We start from the raw sequence: 18,903 nt of genomic DNA, 5'->3' as shown, positions 1-18,903 counted from the left end.
CATTTTGGTCCAGAAAGGAGTACAGTACTTAGGAACAGACATTTTCAGTAACTTTTCAGTAGCCCTAGAAAGGTGCACTGCAAATAAAGTTCAGTTTAAGAGCAACCTAAACTCTTCCTACACCATTGAAGAGCTTCATAGTAGAATTGACAACTGAGTAGTACAACTCACAACCCATCCACACGGCTTCACTTCTGCCAGTACTTCATCTCCTACCTTCCAAACTTCACAGAAGTTCTCCTCTGAAACTTGCAAGACTAGCACTCCAGAGAGAAAAGGTATTACAGAGACATGGCTCAGCCAAATCCTGGTGGATTGCTCCCAGAACATATTTATTTATTTATTTATATCCCATAAATCCAATACTGCAAGGCATTCACATGGATGTAGGATGTGTCAGAATTATTACAAATAATACAAAAGGAATACATAAAAGTACCTCTTGCAAGAGGATATCTGGTATAAGACAAAATACATATTAATAGGTATTGAAAAAAATCACATTAAAAAATATGGTAGATCTTAATAGCTAAATGAAATACACAGCAATGTTAACAGTGATAGTGAGTATCGTAATGCACAACAGCACATCAAATTAGTAAATGAAAAAAAAATCAATTACAGGTAACTCTACTGAAATATTCTTCTACCAAATAGAAGGATTTATCTAATAAATACTGTTTGACTTGTTCCTTAAATTTGGGAAGCTCGTGGGTAAGTAATTTCAGTGATGGTGGGAGAGCATTGAACACCTTGCAACTCATGTAATGGACTCCTTTTTGTACAACAGTAAGGTTTTTTGATTCATAATGGAGGTCCATCTTCCTTTTGGTATTGTGGGTGTGGTATGAATCATTGGTTTTGTACGATTATCTATTTTTACCAATGAAACATAACAGGGAGTATATATATATTGGCATGCAGTTGTCAGAATCCCTAAGTTTCTGAAAAGGTTCCTACAAGAATGTCTAAGCTGGACTCCACCCATTATCCTAATAACTCTCTTTTGGGCAATGAATATTTTTTTGGATAGTGGCTGATTACCCCAGAAAACTATGTCATACAGCAATAATGCATGGAAATAACTAAAATAAGCAGTTTTTGTGGTGTCTTGGTCACATACAGTGGAAATAATACGAACAGTGAATGTTGCTGCGCTGAGTTTTTTGTGGAGGTGCAAAATATGTTCAGACCATTTTAGACTGTTGTCAATGTGTACTCCCAGAAACTTGGTTGACTCAACTTGTAGTAACTCACTACCATTCAATGTAATACTTAATCGATCCTCAACTTTTTTCCTTACTAGGAAATGTACAAACTGAGTCTTCTTAACATTTACTGATAACCTATTATTTACAAACCAATTACATACTTCACTAAAGACAATATTGGCCAATTCCTCAAGATTGAGGTTGGGAGTTTTGTTGATGAGGATAGAGGTATCATCAGCAAAAAGTGTAAAGTGAGTTTTTAAGCTAGTATGCAAGGGAAGGTCATTGATAAAGATGAGGAAGAGAAGGGGGTCAAGTACAGAGCCCTGGGGAACACCACAGCCAATAGAGCCCCAGCTAGATGACACAGAGTACCCCCAGAGTCGTTCAACATGACCTTCTGCTTTCTTCCAGCTAGGTAGGATTTAATCTATGAGCCAACTGAGCCACTTATACCATAATATTCAGCCTTTGCTAAGAGGATTTCATGATCAACACTATAAAAGGCCGTAGAAACTTTTCACTCTGCAGTGGAGTGTGCACTGTATGAGACTTTCTGGAAAATTAAAATTGTGTGTTGGTCTAGGACTCAACCAACTGAGCTACCCACACAGTCATGGCCTGTCCTCATAGTACCTGCCCACAGTGGTCTTAGGTTCAAGTTCTACTCTGACACACAGTTTTAATCTGCCAGGAAGTTTCAACATAATTTCTGCTTCTTTGTTTTCAACTGCAGTTCTCTTTGGACCCACATTTCTTTCATTCTTCAAGAATGTTGTTTATTTTCTTACTGCATCCACATTCTTCCAGCTCTTGATTTTTTCCTGTCCTGGAAGCCTGCTCTCTCTTTTATTTATTTAGACAGTGTTCTGTTTCTTACTGTGTCTTCATCGGTTCTCATGTGTTTGATATCTCTTCCTACTTCCCCCCCCCCCCCCAGGTGATTTTGGGTTTGTAATTGTTTAGTAAATGAAAAAAATAGTTATTCTCACAGTGTTCATCTTGCATGTGTGTCCATAAAATTTTAATCTCTCTTTTCTCATTTTCTCATTGTTTCTGTTAGCTTTTCAGTTTTCAGTTATAGGTATTTATGTGTTAAATCTTAATCTATTCTGATTCACTGCTGCTTTTGTGTCCTAGTATTTTTCTTGAGATTCTTTGTTCAGCTTTTTTTTCTAAATTTGCAAGCTGTTCCTTCTCTAGTCTGCATAGAGTATTTAGGGTATGACCACTATTTCATAGTGTTCCATGTTTAAGAGTTTATTTAGTATATGTGTTCCTTGTTATTTGAAAGTCCCTCTCATTTTCTGTATTATAGTCTATGTTGTTTAGTATCCATTCTCCTAGATACTCAGAACAGTCTACCGTAGATATTTTGTTGTTATTTATTTGAAGCTTTTGAGTTGCATTGATGTTTTTCAAATCAGATTTTTAATCCAACTTTTACTGCTTGATGTTGTAGTTTAGTCATTTGTTCTTGTGCACTTTCAATTGAGTCTGTAATAACTGTCACATCATTTGCAAATGTTAAAACAGTCTACCGTGCTCTTGTCTGAATTTCTCCCTAATCGTATACCCTTAGTATTTTGGCCCTTGTCCATTCTATAATCACTTCCTCTAATGCATGGTAAAAAGGAGGGGCGAAAAGCCATTTCCTTGTCTTTAATCTGAGCTTTTCAAAATTTTTTGACAGCACTCATATAAATTTTACTTTTGGTATTGTGTTGGTTAAAGCTGCTTTAATTATTTCTTCTGTTTCATTATCTAGTTCAGACTCTGCTGAGTAATATATTTCTAACAATAGAATTGTATGCCATTTTAAAACCTGCAAATGCTACCACATAGTTGAAGCTTTTGATTATGGTAATTTCTAAAGATGTGCTTTAAGTTTATGACTTGTTCTAGTCATGGTCTACTCTTCCCCATCTCTCCTAACTGTGGATCAAGTATTCTTTCAGCTCTGTTTAAAAGTGCATTAAACAAGATTGTATAGGTCACTGCCAAGAGGAACATCCATCTATAAATGTTAGGATCTGTTTCACCTTCATTTTTGTTTAGGGTATGTCCATCCAGATGGCAAGGTGTTGTTTCTCACATTCTTGAATTATATTCATAAGGCATGCTATCATATAGTCACTAAGAGTGCATCCATAATTCGGCAGCTTTACTGCCTTCCCCATACACTGTTTATTTTTAACTTGTTTGTTACCATACCACCTATGTTTAGGTGATGAGTAAATCACTCAAATAAGGGTGAAACTCTTCTTGATCAAGTTGATAGGATTTGCAGTTGAAGTTTTCAAAGAATTTTAGTGGAATAAGCACTAAAACATAACTATAGGATGTACAACATAAACAAACAAACAATATACACATAAAATGTATGTTTTACTGATTTATATTTAGGATAACATGTTACATCATACTATGTTGCATGGCAATCATTAAAACATGCTAAACACATCTGAGGTGATTTTGGACAATTGAATTGTAGGTCAAGATTTTTTTCACATTTTTCTTTGCTGCTTGACATTTGGCAGTTTGCCTTTTCTTCTGGTAATATACAGTGCACATCCTTCATATAGGCTTCACCTGCTGGTTCTTACAAATCTCGAAATGGTGATGGGGGGGGGGGGGGGGGATATCTTGTTTTATTTTTATGACTGTTGGGCATAGCATTTTCCATGGAAAATTATTTGGCAATGACATGTTCCCAAAATTTTCTTACTTCTATTTTTGTATTTATGTCCCCTGGTACATGATGTGAGCAATTACTATACTTGTTCCTAAAAGCAAATGTTGTGCTAACTTCCAATACCACTTCATCCCCTACCTTTTCATTGTGGAGTATGGCCTCATTTGATCACTTCTGTGAATGGCAGTTTTTCAATTATTGTATGCCAGTATTGCCAAAGGTTTCTGTTTCAGAGTATGACTGTGATGCATAGAATCTGAGCTTGATGTCATAGTAGGTACATGTTTTGTTGGCAACATCCCAACATTGCAAATGTGCCTCCATTTTAGCACCACAGTACCATTGTCATCTTCACGTGCTAGCATTTCATCTCTGTTTCATGCTTACAACATTAAAAAATTTTGGCATAAACTTTTTGTTGTACCGTACTGTTTCAACAACATGCACTTTAAATTTAAGGTACTTGATTGCCAATTCATAGCTCATACAAAAGTGCAAGTTCAATATAGACATTTTTAGCAAATGCCAAATTTCTTTCTTCGATTGGTATCTCATCCAGAATATACCCTTGCAGGCCATGTATATCCTTCAGTGGAGCATAGATTGAAAAATTTTATACCATACTTATGTGATTTCATCGGTATGTATTGTCTGAACCTAAGTTGTGACCTCTGAGGAACCATTTATTTAGAAATGGTAAAAATTTTCCATGACTGCTACTCTCATTCATCGTTTTATTATTTGCAAAATGCAGAAGTGCTGTTTGAGAGTAGAATGGTACGGAATGAGTATGAAAGTGATTCAATTAACCCCCTGCCAGACTCTTAAATGTGAATTGCAGAGTAGTTATGTAGGCGTAAACATAAATTACTAAATTACTTTACATTGTCTTAAGTAACATGTAATATGCATCAAAGCAAGAAACCTGAACACAATATCCAAGTAAACACAATAAAAATATGATGTAAAGAGTACTCACATTGTCATAGTTATCACACAAATCAGTTTCTGTGACTGTTTTTGTCATAGACAGGAGTACAGCATATCACGATTGAAATGTGTATTATGTACTCACATGTAGATCTGGAATCAGATACTGCAGTGAATGGTTTTCCTGATCTGGCAGTTACATTTCAACATGTCAGTTAGTTAGCAAAGTTGTTTTTGTTGCCAAATTATTAGATGAAGCTCTGTATTGTTGGTGGCTTGGTGATTAAATGCTGGACTTTGGTTTTAAAATTCTGGGGTTTGATACTAATTTTATTTATTTATTTTTTCATTTATCACTTCTTTTGCCTCTGGCAATGCTTCTTAATGTACAGAATGCTGAACTGCAACATGGATCTGAGTTCTCATTAAGTTTTTGGTCCCCATATACCTGGGTGTGTAACTCTGTTCAAAGGTCTGATGAAGACAAGGGTATACTGCCTCCTGTATACTACCATGCTCAGTAAATTAATGTGATGGCCAGCCCACCATTGGATTAATGACAGCTCTATTTAAGCTGATGATGCAAATTTCATTCCCACAGCAGTCTAAGCCATGGTCAGTGATCTGTAATATGTCAAACAATGGCAAATCCAGGATGGACTGTAACAATATTATGAAAAGAAAAGTTGCTACTCACCATATAGCGGAGATGCTGAGTTGCAGATAAGCACAACAAAAAGACTGTCACAAATAAAGCTTTTGACCATTAAGGCCTTTGACCTGTAATATGTGTGTTTTTATCATGCTTAATATACTTCTGAAACTATGATGTAACAATACTGTCGTCTACCATTTGTATTTGGTTTCAGAACAGCCATGGCACTTAATGGACAATGCTACGTGGCTGAGAATTATTATCTGTTGAATGATGTATTCTCTATAATATTTGTTATAAGGATATCTATGACAAAACTATCTTTTGAAACTACACCACTTGAATAAGCCATATGCTGTTTTCCTAGCATTCTGGGCCAATGTGGTGGACGCCTCCTATGTTACAGAGCCTTAAGTGCTGCAAACTATATTGTTTCTTGCCATTTACTTTACACATATCTGACTATTTTGATGTTTTTTCAACTATAGAGAAGTTTCTTGAAGTCTAGGATGTTCCTTCTGCTTATTTTCCTCCATGTTTACAGCATAAAACCTTCAATAATAAATAGTGTGAGTCACTGATCTGCAGAAACATCTGCTGTTGAAGAGTGACAATCTTGTTGCTAGCTGTATTATGCAGTGTTACCAAGCATGCCTCATGTTAACTCATATCATGAGTGAACATTGCCAGGTGATCTGTGTTATACGGCATATTTAATTTGTGAGCTGGATTCATTTTCTGAACTAGGATCAAACTTTATCTGCAGTCAGCAACAATTACATGACCGGCCCTGAAAGTAATATATAAGTTTTGCTATTTGTGTAGCAAAATAACTAAAGATCACATAAGTAGAGATGATACAAACTGCAGATGTCACTGCAAGAAAAATATTTCTTAAAAGAGAGATTTGTTAATTAAGAACACAAATTAATGTTGGAAAGCCTTTTCCAAAGGAAATTATGTGTTTAGCCTTATACTGAAGTGACACTGTATGACAGTTCATACAAGAAGAGAATAGGGGAATATAATGTGGTGCTACAGAATGATGTTTGAAGATTAGGTAAGTAGATACAATAACCAATGAAAAAATACTGAATCAAGTTGGGTAGAAAGAAATGTATGGCAAAACCTGACTAATAGAAGGGATCAGCTGACAGGACAGATCCTGGGGCATAGAGAAATCTTCATTTTGGCACTGGAGGCATGTGTGTGGGGAGGGGGAGGGGGAGGGGATTAGGAAATCGTAGAGATGAAGAGGCCTGCATAGGATCAACTAGTGAGGAGAGTTGCATCAAACTGGTCATTGAACTGACACAGTATATTGATGTTATTCCTAACAAATAATATTTGTCATTCTGTTTCAGAATGATCATTACTCCATTACTATCAGTTTATTGCTACCATTACTACATCTACATCTACATCTGTACTCTGCAATCCACCATACGGTGCGTAGTGGAGGCTACCTCATACCACAACTAGCATTTTCTCTCCCTGTTCCACTCCCAAACAGAACAAAGGAAAAATGACTGCCTATATGCCTCTGTACGACCCCTAATCTCTCTTATTTTATCTTTGTGGCCTTTCTGCGAAATGTAAGTTGGCGGCAGTAAAATAGTACTACAGTCAGCCTCAAATGCTGGTTCTCTAAATTTCCTCAGAAGCAATTCATGAAAAGAATGCCTCATTTACTCTAGAGACTCCCACCCAAGTCCCTAAAGCATTTCCATAATACTCACATGACACTCAAACCTACCAGTAACAAATCTAGCAGCCCATCTCTGAATTGCTTCTATGTCCTCCCTCAATCCGACCTGATAGTGAGCCCAAATGCTTGAGCAGTACTCAAGAATAGTTCGTATTAGTGTTTTATAAGCGGCCTCATTTACAGGTGAACCACATCTTCCCAAAATTCTACCAATGAACCGAAGACGACTATCCGCCTTCCCCACATCTGCCATTACATGCTTGTACCACTTCATATCACTCTGCAATGTTGTGCCCAAATATTTAATCAACGTGACTGTGTCAAGCACTACACTATTAAGGGAGTATTCAAACATTATAGGATTCTTTTTCCTATTCATCTGCATTAATTTACATTTATCTATATTTAGAGTTAGCTGTCATTCTTTATACCAATCACGAATCCTGTCCAAGTCATCTTGTATTCTCCTACAGTCACTCAACGATGACACCACAGCATCATCAGCAAACAGCTGCACATTGCTATCCACCCTATCCAAAAGATCATTTATGTAGATAGAAAACAACAGCGGACCTACCACACTTCCCTGGGGCACTCCAGATGATACCCTCACCTCCGATGAACACTCACCATCGAGGAGAACATACTGGGTTCTATTACTTAAGAAATCCTGAATCATAACTTTTTTATTTATTACATCCTGTAGCAAGTTGTAAAAATCTTGTAAACATGACATATTACATAAAGATAGACAATAGATCTAAAGATGGTAGTAAATAAATAATGTTGTTACTGCTTGATGGGATGCTAGTCTTGGTGGAAGATAATAATAGTTAAAATTTTATATGAAGCAGTTTCTAAGAAAATGTGGATGCTTTCAGTGTGCCTTTCATGATATTGGTCCATAATTAAATTGAATCGTGTGGTGTTGGAGATTATGTAAACTTTATAACATACAAACCAAGATCCCTTCACACACAAAGAAATGGTAAAGAGTACCATACCTTTTTGATTACAGTTTTAGTATTGTTTTAAGGTTCAAAATGTAAATGCCAACTCTATATAACATGAAGAAAATCTGTCAGCCTTAGAATGAAACTTAGAGAAGCCATTTCTTTGTTTTACATGTAGAGTCTACATTTTACTTGCTGATACTGTTTTCCATAATCAGTTTCAATTGCTTTGTCCTAAGTTCCAAAATATTTGAGTGGAATGTTGGGAAGATCAATAACTCTTTTAACTTGCATCACTGAGTATAAGAATCACAAGATATTTGTAATGTACTTAGACAACATTCTTTTTATGTGTAGGATGTGAAGATTAACATTGCTGCAGTTCTTAATGACACTACAGGTACACTGATGTCATGTGCATGGAAGGATCACAACACAAAAATAGGACTCATCATTGGTAAGAAATGAATTACATCACATTTTTGATACATCCTATTTGCTTTCCCACAATCCATAAGTCTGTATCCTTGTAATGCAGTTCTGTGGTATTTGTCAGAAGGAAAAACTAAATAAGGTCAAAAATAAGTATTAATTTATTAAGGGTCACTGGAGCAATTGGCCATCTAAAGAATGCCAGCCCTTCAATCTTTAAGAAGGATCTATGAGCAGACGTGTAAAGCAGTTGTCCCATATGATTAGAGTCAGTTTTGTTGTTCAATTATGGCTCATTTCTCACATATATATGTGATGACTTCTTAGGAATGGGAAAAAGAATAGATTTTGCAGGTATCAGTTGTGCTTAATTCAGTGCACCCTACTCAGCATGGGGTGGTGTGATGGCATTTGGGTTGAAGCCATATTTATTGATTTCTTTAAAATCCAAACTGTGTATTATTAAACAGCATTTCTGCTTGCAGAGTAATGAATCAAAACCTCAACTGCATTTAGTCTATATTTCAGTAGATACATAAGGTCTGCTGTTGTAACTAACTTAAAACATTGTTATTGTTGTTGTGGTGGTGGGAGAGTCTTCAGTCCTTAGACTGGTCTGATGCTGCATATAATGTGCTTCCCAATTACTGAATGTTAACAATTTATACATTCAAAAGACCCAAATCAAGTAGCTGTCCCAAAGGTCTTAATTTTTGTTGCAACTAAGAAGTGAAATTTTGCCAACACTGAGATACAGCTGCTAACACCCATATAAAGGAATATTAGTGTGAAATTTGTGTAAATAGTCTGTTACAGGTAACCCTGCAAATAATGTTTATTATGGTTGTTTATCAAGACTATTTAAACAATCACATCAAAATGTATGGAAACATAAATTAATGAAAAAAGAAACACAATTTTAATTGGTCATAGTGTTTCTTCTTCTTTCTTCCTTGGTAATTGTTTTTTTATCTCTTGGTTCTCCCTCCTCATTTTGGAAAATTTTTCTCTCTGTCAGTCTTATGACATCACACTGCCTGTCACATAGATGAGCACATGCAAATTCTAATACAGTACACAGTGGGATGGATGAATCTTAAACTAGGTATAGACATTAGTAAAATCAAAAAAACTGAATATTCATTATCACAGTTACTGTATATACATCACATTCATACTACAATATTTATTACTACAAATAAATGTGATAGTTATCAAATTAAAAACAAACTAGATATATCTGAAAACAAAGATGATGTGACTTACCAAACAAAAGCACTGGCAGGTCAATAGACACACAAACAAACAAGCTTTCCACTCCCGGGATTGGAATGACTCCTTACCCTCTCCCTTAAAACCCACATCCTTTTGTCTTTCCCTCTCCTACCCTCTTTCCTGAAGAAGCAACCATTGGTTGCAAAAGCTTGAACTTTGTGTGTATGTTTGTGTTTGTTTGTGTGTCTATCGACCTGCCAGCACTTTTGTTTGGTAAGTAACATCATCTTTGTTTTGAGAGATATTTTTCCCACGTGGAATGTTTCCCTCTATTATATTCATATTGAAAACAAACTACGATTTTTATGCATATAAGGGGGTGTATAACAACCAAGAGTCAGTACAAATATCATTTCCCAGCTGGAAGTACTGTCTTATCAAATACAAATAAAATAAAGTTTCGGACTATTTACACTCTGTTTTCTTTTAGCAAAGTTCTCATTTTAATTGCATGCTGTTTTGCAACTTTTTATGTGGGTCCTTTCTTTTCCATTATGACTTGTTGTACAATTTACTGGGGAAGATAATCACCTATTGTCCCCACTCCCAATGACTTTGTACATAGGTTGTCATTTCAGATCAACTTGTTCTAAAATGCAAACAAACATAGATAATTATTGTACTTCATTTTTAGTCAGATGAAACTAAATTATAATACAGTTTCAGCCAAACAACTTGCAAAATGACAGTATTCCCTTGGGCTTCCAGCTTTGTAAAATCATTTAAAACCATGAGCTTTTGCCATTGTCAAGTGGTGATTGTTGATTGGTTTCTGCTGCTGTCCTTATATAGTGGTGTTACTACCTATGACATCACTGTTTCCCAGTCTAACGCCATATAAGGTAATGTTTTGTTTGCAAGACTGCTGTCCCCCTTCAACTTACAAAGGCTGGGTCCCAAGCTGTGCTTAACTGCAAATCGTCATCTTTATTCATGGTTTTTTCAGAAATTTTTATCTTTACCACTAATTTTATAATGCTGTCTCAAAAACAATTTGTCCATATAATAAATGTTTTGCCAAAAGCAGTTCAATGTTTTTTTTTTCCAGAGCATCTTCTGCTATCACTAATTTCTCAGAACACCATGAGTTGAAACACCTTTCAAGTTCTGTTCAGTGCTGTTCAACAATATGTGCAGTCTGTCCAACACAACACTGTTTACAGCCACGTGGTATTTTGTATATACCTGGTGTTATGAGGTCTGCATCATCTTTCACTGTCCTAATGGGTGGTTGAATTTTTGATTGAAGCTGAAGATTGAATGGATCTTATGCCTGCTGGTTAATCTTTCTATACAGCACTGGTATGCACATCAGTGACTCCACAGATGGTAGGGCTGTTGTACAAGGATGACAGCAGCAACAATATGATAGTCACCACTTGACATTGGACATGGAGTAAGTGGCCGAAAGCTTGTGGATTTGAAACCATTTGACATGGCTAGGAGGTTGTCTGAATTTTATCAGTATATATTGCCTCAAAACCAAGCATTTGCAACTTATAGGATATTCACACTTCATATTTTATCATCCATAATAGTTACTTCTTTTCTTACAATCTTAATGAACCTCTTCCTTTCTCACAGTATTAAAGAACCTCTTTATTTCTCAATAGATGACAACATCTCATTCACGAAATATTAGTCTTATTCTCAACAATGTACAAAAAAACATCATTACCTTTATCAATATTGACACATATAACAGCCAACTCTGACTTCCTATGCCTTAGCATCCTTAAAGTTTCTGTTACTTAATACGTAATTATACTAATCAGAGCAAAAGTCTCTGCACAATAACATAGTAATATTCTTGGCCACTTTTAAAATTATTTCTTTCTCTTCAGTTATCTCTCTTTAACATACACTATTAATACAAAACATAATGACCACCTGCTTAATACTATGTTGGTCCTCCTTTGGAACATAATACAGCAACAACTGAGCATGACATAGATTCTAGATGTTCTTGGTAATTTTCTGCAGGTAAATGGCACCAGATGACCATTGCACAAGTCATACAATTCCAGTAAATTATAGGAAATTGGTTTGTGGGTGCAGAAGTAGCTCTCGATATGAGTTCTATAAGGTTCAGACCATGCAAATTTGTTTGCTGAAATGAGTGCACTATCAAGCCTCTCAAATCATTGTGGCATCATTCTAGCTGTGCAGCATGGAATACTTGCTGGAAGATGCCATCATTGTCAGGGCAGAAATCAACCATGAAGGGATGCAAGTGGTTTTGCAATGACATACACGTAGTCCGCAACAGTCATGGTGCCTTCGATTCCTGTCACGTTCCCCACGGTAGCCCAGGTGAATGTCCCTGACAGCATAAGGCTACCTCCACCAGCCTGTGGCCATGATTCAGTGTATGTTATAAAGCAGCCATTTACCTGACTGACATATTTGGACGCAACCATCAACCTGGAGTGGCAAGAAACATAATACACCGGACCATATGACATGCTTGCAATCATTCTCAGTTCAATCTTGATTGTCCTGTGCCCACTTCAATCATATTTAATGATGCCACTGGGGCAACATATTCAACAATGCTAATTGAGTGGTATGTTCTGAAACATTTGCACCTCCACCAACATTTCACTTTGTCATCGTATGGGAAAGCATGCTACCTGCACAGTCTGTATGTCAATTCCTCGTCACCTGCTGATGGTTTCACTGTCCAGTAACACCGTTCCTTAGATGCTTATCATAATAGCATGTCAACAGTTAATCACAGTTGAAGAAGGAAAATCCAGGGTGGAATATAAACATATTATGAAAAGGATAGTTGCTACTCACCATATAGTGGAAATGCTGACATGTGCAGACACAACTCACACACACATGACTGCAGTCTCTGGCAGTGTGGCTTCAGCTGCCAGAGACTGCAGTCATGTGTGTGAGCTGCATTTGCTTGTGTGTGTGTGTGTGTGTGTGTGTGTGTGTGTGTGTGTGTGTGTGTGTGTACCTTACTGGCCTGAAGCGTATTTTGTGAGTCTTTTTGTTGTGCCTATCTGCAACTCAGCATCTCTGCTATATGGTGAGTAGCAACTACTCTTTTCATAGTATTATTAATTACATTTGCCATTTCCTAAATGCTTATTCCCAAGCAATTTCCTGTAACAATCTGCTCTGTGTTAAAGTTGCTTCTGTCATGGATTTCCCCATCTGTGGCAAGTATCACTGCTAGAATGATTACTCATTCGTCTTTGCTGCTTTTATATACTTTTCTTACCATGTCAAATGCCTGCAACACCACCAGGTGTCATTCACTGTCAGAGTGGATAATGATTATAATGTTTTGGCTCATCATTGTATGTTACAACACTGGAAGCTCATGCCCTAACTGCAAGGAGTCCATTTGACTGTAGTGTGCAAAAGAGATGGCAAATAAATTTTGCACAATTTATTGAAAGTTATGGAAGATGATCAGCAGTACTTCCCCTAATGACACAGTCACTAGCACTTCTTGCACAGTCATGCAGATATTAAATGGATGTGGAAAGTTACAGTGTACTGCAGGCTTGATGCTCTTCCATAGGCCTTGCATTGCGCTGCAATATAACTAACAGCCATATTCCCTTAGCTATGTGGTGGGGCCAGTTTGCATTCGGTAAGTGCTCATGTGATGAAAGCTAGTGAGGCTGTACCATGTGGATACCAATTTATAGATAATGGGTGCCACTCACTGGGTTTCACCACATGGATGCAGCACTACAGTGTGCATTATAGATAGAATTCATACCCAGGATTTGAAAAAGACAAGCAAATGTTGTAAACAATTTCCAACAAGATATTTTTTCACTCATTTATAGCTGACTAATATGGCACGCAAAGAAACATGCAAAGAAAATAGTATTTACACTAGCTTTTCAGCTCTTGCTCTTTCTCTGGCCGAAGTATACATGTTCATAGATACAACTATGCAGACACTCAAATGCACACTCCTGAGCTATGCAGACACCCAAACGCACACACCCATCACTGTGGGCATAATGTGAACTTTAAAAATAGTAAGTAAGTGCAGATTTATGACTTGTGAGGTTTAACTCCTTAACATAATGATTTTTGTGAATTATGTTCAAAAAATATTTTTTTATTGATGAAAAACATCCTATAATGAATAACATTAGATACAAACATATAAAGATAGCTTTTAAAGCTGAAAGTAATGAGTTACAAAACTTTGGAGATCAACAATGATAAAATCCCAATTATAATTGTGCACTGGACTTTAACTAAAAATCCTGAAACTTGAAGTCATTCTTTTAGCTTCTATGTAGCTATAAAGTCTAATCATATATTTAACATTGGTTTCCATGGGCATAAATCTTGGGGAGCTGGCTGGAGCACAGCAGATATATTTATCTCGTATCACTGGCAAGCACTTGTCACTCATATGAGAACTGTTGTCACTTTCAGTCTCTAATGAAGTAACATCACATTTTTTGTTATTTTCTGAGCCACTAAATGCAATGTCGAAGGCATTGTCTAATAACAATACAAGAAAGAGGCTGAAACTGCATGTTTTGTTGTTGAGAATCCAAATCTGCACACAGTAATGATTGTATCTAACGGCAACCAATTCAACCAAAACATGACAGCCAGGCTAGAGCTGTAGAACCAGATGCTCTCTAGTGGCTGAACACGTATCAGTGCAGAAACGGATATAAGCAGGGTTTTATTTTTTTAAGGTCTGTTCTTAATTTGCCTAGTATACTCAGGATTTTAAGTTTCTGTCAAAATATTAAAACCGAGATAACACGAGGTTTCATGCTAAGGGATTAAATGCAAGCAAATATATATATATTAAAAACAAAGATTCCAAGACTTACCAAGCGGGAAAGCGCGGGGCACAATGAACAAAACACACAAACACACACACAGAATTACTAGCTTTCGCAACCAATGGTTGCTTCTTCAGGAAGGAGAGGGAAAGACGAAAGGATGTGGGTTTTAAGGGAGAGGGTAAGGAATCATTCCAATCCCGGGAGCGGAAAGACTTCCCTTAGGGCCCCCCCCCCCCCCCCCCTAAGGGAAGGACAGGTGTACACTCTCGCACACACACACACACACACATACACACACACACATATCCATCCGCACATATACACACACACACACACACACACATATTTCCACATGGGAAAAATATATTAAAAACAAAGATTCCAAGACTTACCAAGCGGGAAAGTGCCTGCAGACAGGCACATGAACAAAACATACAAACACACACACAGATTTACTAGCTTTCGCAACCGATGGTTGCTTCTTCAGGAAGGAGAGGGAAAGACGAAAGGATGTGGGTTTTAAGGGAGAGGGTAAGGAGTCATTCCAATCCTGGGAGCGGAAAGACTTCCCTTAGGGGAAAAATAGGACAGGTGTACACTCGCACACACACACACACACACACACACACACACACACACACACACACACACACACACATATCCATCCGCACATACACAGACACAAGCAGACATATTTAAAGCCTTTAAATATGTCTGCTTGTGTCTGTGTATGTGCGGATGGATATGTGTGTGTGTGTGTGTGTGTGCGAGTGTTCACCTGTCCTTTTTTTCCCCTAAGGGAAGTCTTTCCGCTCCCGGGATTGGAATGACTCCTTACCCTCTCCCTTAAAACCCACATCCTTTCGTCTTTCCCTCTCCTTCCTGAAGAAGCAACCATCGGTTGCGAAAGCTAGTAATTCTGTGTGTGTGTTTGTGTGTTTTGTTCATGTGCCTGTCTGCCGGCGCTTTCCCGCTTGGTAAGTCTTGGAATCTTTGTTTTTAATATAATGGATTAAGGTATCAAAAGATTGACACAAAAGTTGATGGAGAATCACTAGATTTAGCAGGTACAGCCTCTTCACTCAATCTTGTAAAGAAAATTAACAATCACTATGTGCAACAACACACATGGATCAACACAATTGGCAATTATTGTTACAGCACACAATACCTTCACATAACTAGGATCGGCAATGAGCGTAAATGTTCTAGGTTGGCACAAAGTCAGCCGACACAAACATGGTGATCATGTTTGGTAGCAAAAAGTTATCTGATTGAAGAGAATGGTAAACTATCTCATAGAAACCAGCAAGGCAAGTGAAATACTTCTTATGAATATGTGGAAATATTGATACAACCAGAACAGCACAAATCTGAAGGCACAAATAAAGGATAGTGCAAAGATACTTCTCTGTGAGTCAAACAAACTTGTGACTATATGTGTTGTCTTTTTTCTTAAAGTGTTCAATATTTGCTATTAGTCTTTTTCTGGTATATTTCCCACACATTTTAGCAATATTCTGCAAAATGATGCACAAGCGTTTTGTGAGCAGTATCCTTTGTTAACTGGCAGCATTTGCCTTATATCCTGTCAATGTCCCAATGAACCAAAGTCTGCCTCCTGCTTTATCTATGACTGAGCCTATGTAATCATTCCATTTTATATACCTGCAAATGGGTATATCCAGGTATTTCATAAGTCAATTTATTCCAGTTGTGACCCACTGATGGTTCAGTCATAGGCTACAGTTTTTCTGAATTTTTCAAACTGCACAGTTTTACATTTCTGTACATTTAAAGCAAGCTTTCAGACTTGGCACTAATTTGAAATCTCATCAGAATCTGACTGCTCACTGGGGCAACATATTTCAGATAGTACTTCATTATAGGTAAAGGCATCACCTGATAGAACTGTCTACATTAGAACATTCATGCAGAGCCACAGTTTATGGACTTATTTACATTTCTTCATGTTAACATTCAGTACACGGTTGCATTTACTAGCATTGCCTGTTAATGTTTGAACCAAGAAACATGCCTTTTGAATGGAGTTATTTTACTGTTACTGCATCAGGTAAATGTTAGAGAGGTTGGAAAGTAATGTTGTTTATTTACATTAAATTCAAATTGATAAATTGTTAAACAATTTTTTTAATCAGTGATGTAGTCAGCCTATTTATCAACAATATTTTGTGATCTAGTGTGGGAACTTTTGATGCTGGTTTGTTAAAAAGAAATTGGTTTTTGAGCAAAATATCTGGAGATGGCATTTTGGACATCATTCTCCTTGTTGAATTTTTATCACTTAGAAAATGTTGCAGTGATCATAATAAATGTAAATCCGATGGTGCAGTATTGGGCATGTACATTGAGCCAATAATTTTCACTCCAATTCATTATTTTTTTCCAGTGTTCCACCTACTCATTGCAGTCTTGCATTATCATGTTAAAGAATGATACTTTTTTTTCATTGATAACTGCTGGGCACTTATCAATTAAAGATTGATTTACTTGATCCACTTGTTCACAGTAAAGGTTAGCATTCACAGTTTGGCCAAGTATCAGAACTTTAAAATGAATGACCCCACAAATGCTCCACCAAATACACAAATGTGCTTTTCTGGGGTGTTAACCTGGCTTTTCTGTGGTTCAAAGGATTCATTTGGAGAGAGCTACTGCATTATGCAGCTTGGACTATCACAGGGAGACTCATTTGTCATCTCCAGTGATCAAGCAATCAAAAGAAACTTATCCATTGTGCCTCTGAAGCAATACATTGCATGTGATGCATAGGTTTGACAACATGAATTTGCTGCAACTTCCACCCTTAACATGTCATTCTCTAATGTTGTTAGTCTTCCTTGTTGATGTCAGTTGGAAAAATCAAAATGATTGATTTAAGCTTATAAAACCAACTTTGGCACTTAAACACATCTGATGCACTTGTATAAACATTGCACTGGATGAGATTTGAAAATCTGAGAGCTTAAAGTTGGAAGACAGGATAATACGCAAGACATAGATTTCTGACAAAACATCATGTGCGAGTTAATAAGAGCAGAAAGCTGAATGCATTGTTTGTGGTAGAGGTGGGGGGATTAGGCAGGTCAGAAAATAAAAGGTTTAGAAAACTAAAAGGCAGTGAAGGAAGGAATAGGTACTGAGAAGAAATACTGAGACCAAAGATACTGACATAAATTAAGGCCATGAGAGTGGCGAGCACCAAAGACATGTAACACCAGTTCCAACCTGCAGGATTCTGAGGAATTGGCATCTGGGGGAAGAATCCAGATGGCACTCATGGTGAACAAACACTGAAGTCCCTGACATTTTGTAAAGCATGCTCTGCAACAGGATATTGTGTGTTGCCAATATACACCCTCTGCCTGTGCCCATGCATCCTAGCTGATAACTTGGGGTAGTCATTCCAATGTAAAAGGCCATACAAATGTTTACATAACAGTTGAGACATACTGTATCATTTCACAGGTGTCTCTTCTTTTGATAGTATATGATTTGCCAGTTACGAGGGTGGTACAGATGATGGTAGGAGGGTTCATAGGGCAAGTCTTACAGTGGGGATGGTCACAGAGGTAGAAGCCATGAGGTAGAGGAATGAGTGCAGAAGCAGCATAGGGTATGACAAGGATATTGTGGAGACTAGAAGAGCAACAAAAAATTATTCTAGTTATGGTGGGCAAAATATTGGACAGAATGGACCTCATTTCAGGGCATGATTTTAGGAAGTCATAGCCTTGTTGAAGCAGCTGATTAATATGTTCAATACCAGGATAATACTGAATGACAAGAAGTGTGCTCCTAGTTGTTTTTTAGAGGAATCAGCAGTACTAGAACTGGATGTGATGGCATGGGAAATCTGCTTTTGAACTAGGCTGGAGGCATAATTATGTCCACTGAAGGCTGAGGTGAGAATGGTAGTGTACTTCTGTAAAGAGTCTGTATCTGGACAAATAAATTTGCCTCAAATGCCAGGGCTGTATTGGACGGAATGTTTGACATGGAAATGTAAGTACTGTTGTTTGTTGGTAGGTTTAATGTGGACAGAAGTGATGTGTAGCTGGCTTTCATTGAGGATGAGACTAACACAAAGAAAGTGGGATGGGATTTGGAATAGGACCATGTGAAATTTAATTTGGAGAAGGTATTCAGAGATTCCAGGAATTTTAGAAGGTCAGCCTCACCATAAGTCCATATGGTAAAGATGTCATCAATGTATGTAAACCAAACCAG

The 18,903-nt window shown here is 37.2% G+C and overlaps 1 protein-coding gene across 1 annotated transcript in view; it reads left to right on the top strand.

Annotated features, from left to right (window-relative positions):
- LOC126267035 (hexokinase type 2-like) overlaps positions 1-18,903 on the top strand; it is a 183,867-nt gene that overhangs the window by 51,684 nt on the left and 113,280 nt on the right. Inside the window, exon 5 of the mRNA XM_049971821.1 lies at positions 8,510-8,609. Coding sequence (XP_049827778.1) covers positions 8,510-8,609 — 100 coding nt within the window. The remainder of the gene's footprint in view (positions 1-8,509; positions 8,610-18,903) is intronic.

The sequence above is a fragment of the Schistocerca gregaria genome, chromosome 4, assembly GCF_023897955.1.
Source record: "Schistocerca gregaria isolate iqSchGreg1 chromosome 4, iqSchGreg1.2, whole genome shotgun sequence".
Taxonomy (NCBI): Eukaryota; Metazoa; Arthropoda; class Insecta; order Orthoptera; family Acrididae; genus Schistocerca; species Schistocerca gregaria.
Note: the sequence above shows the minus strand (reverse complement) of the source record. Positions and strands in the feature narration are given on the sequence as shown.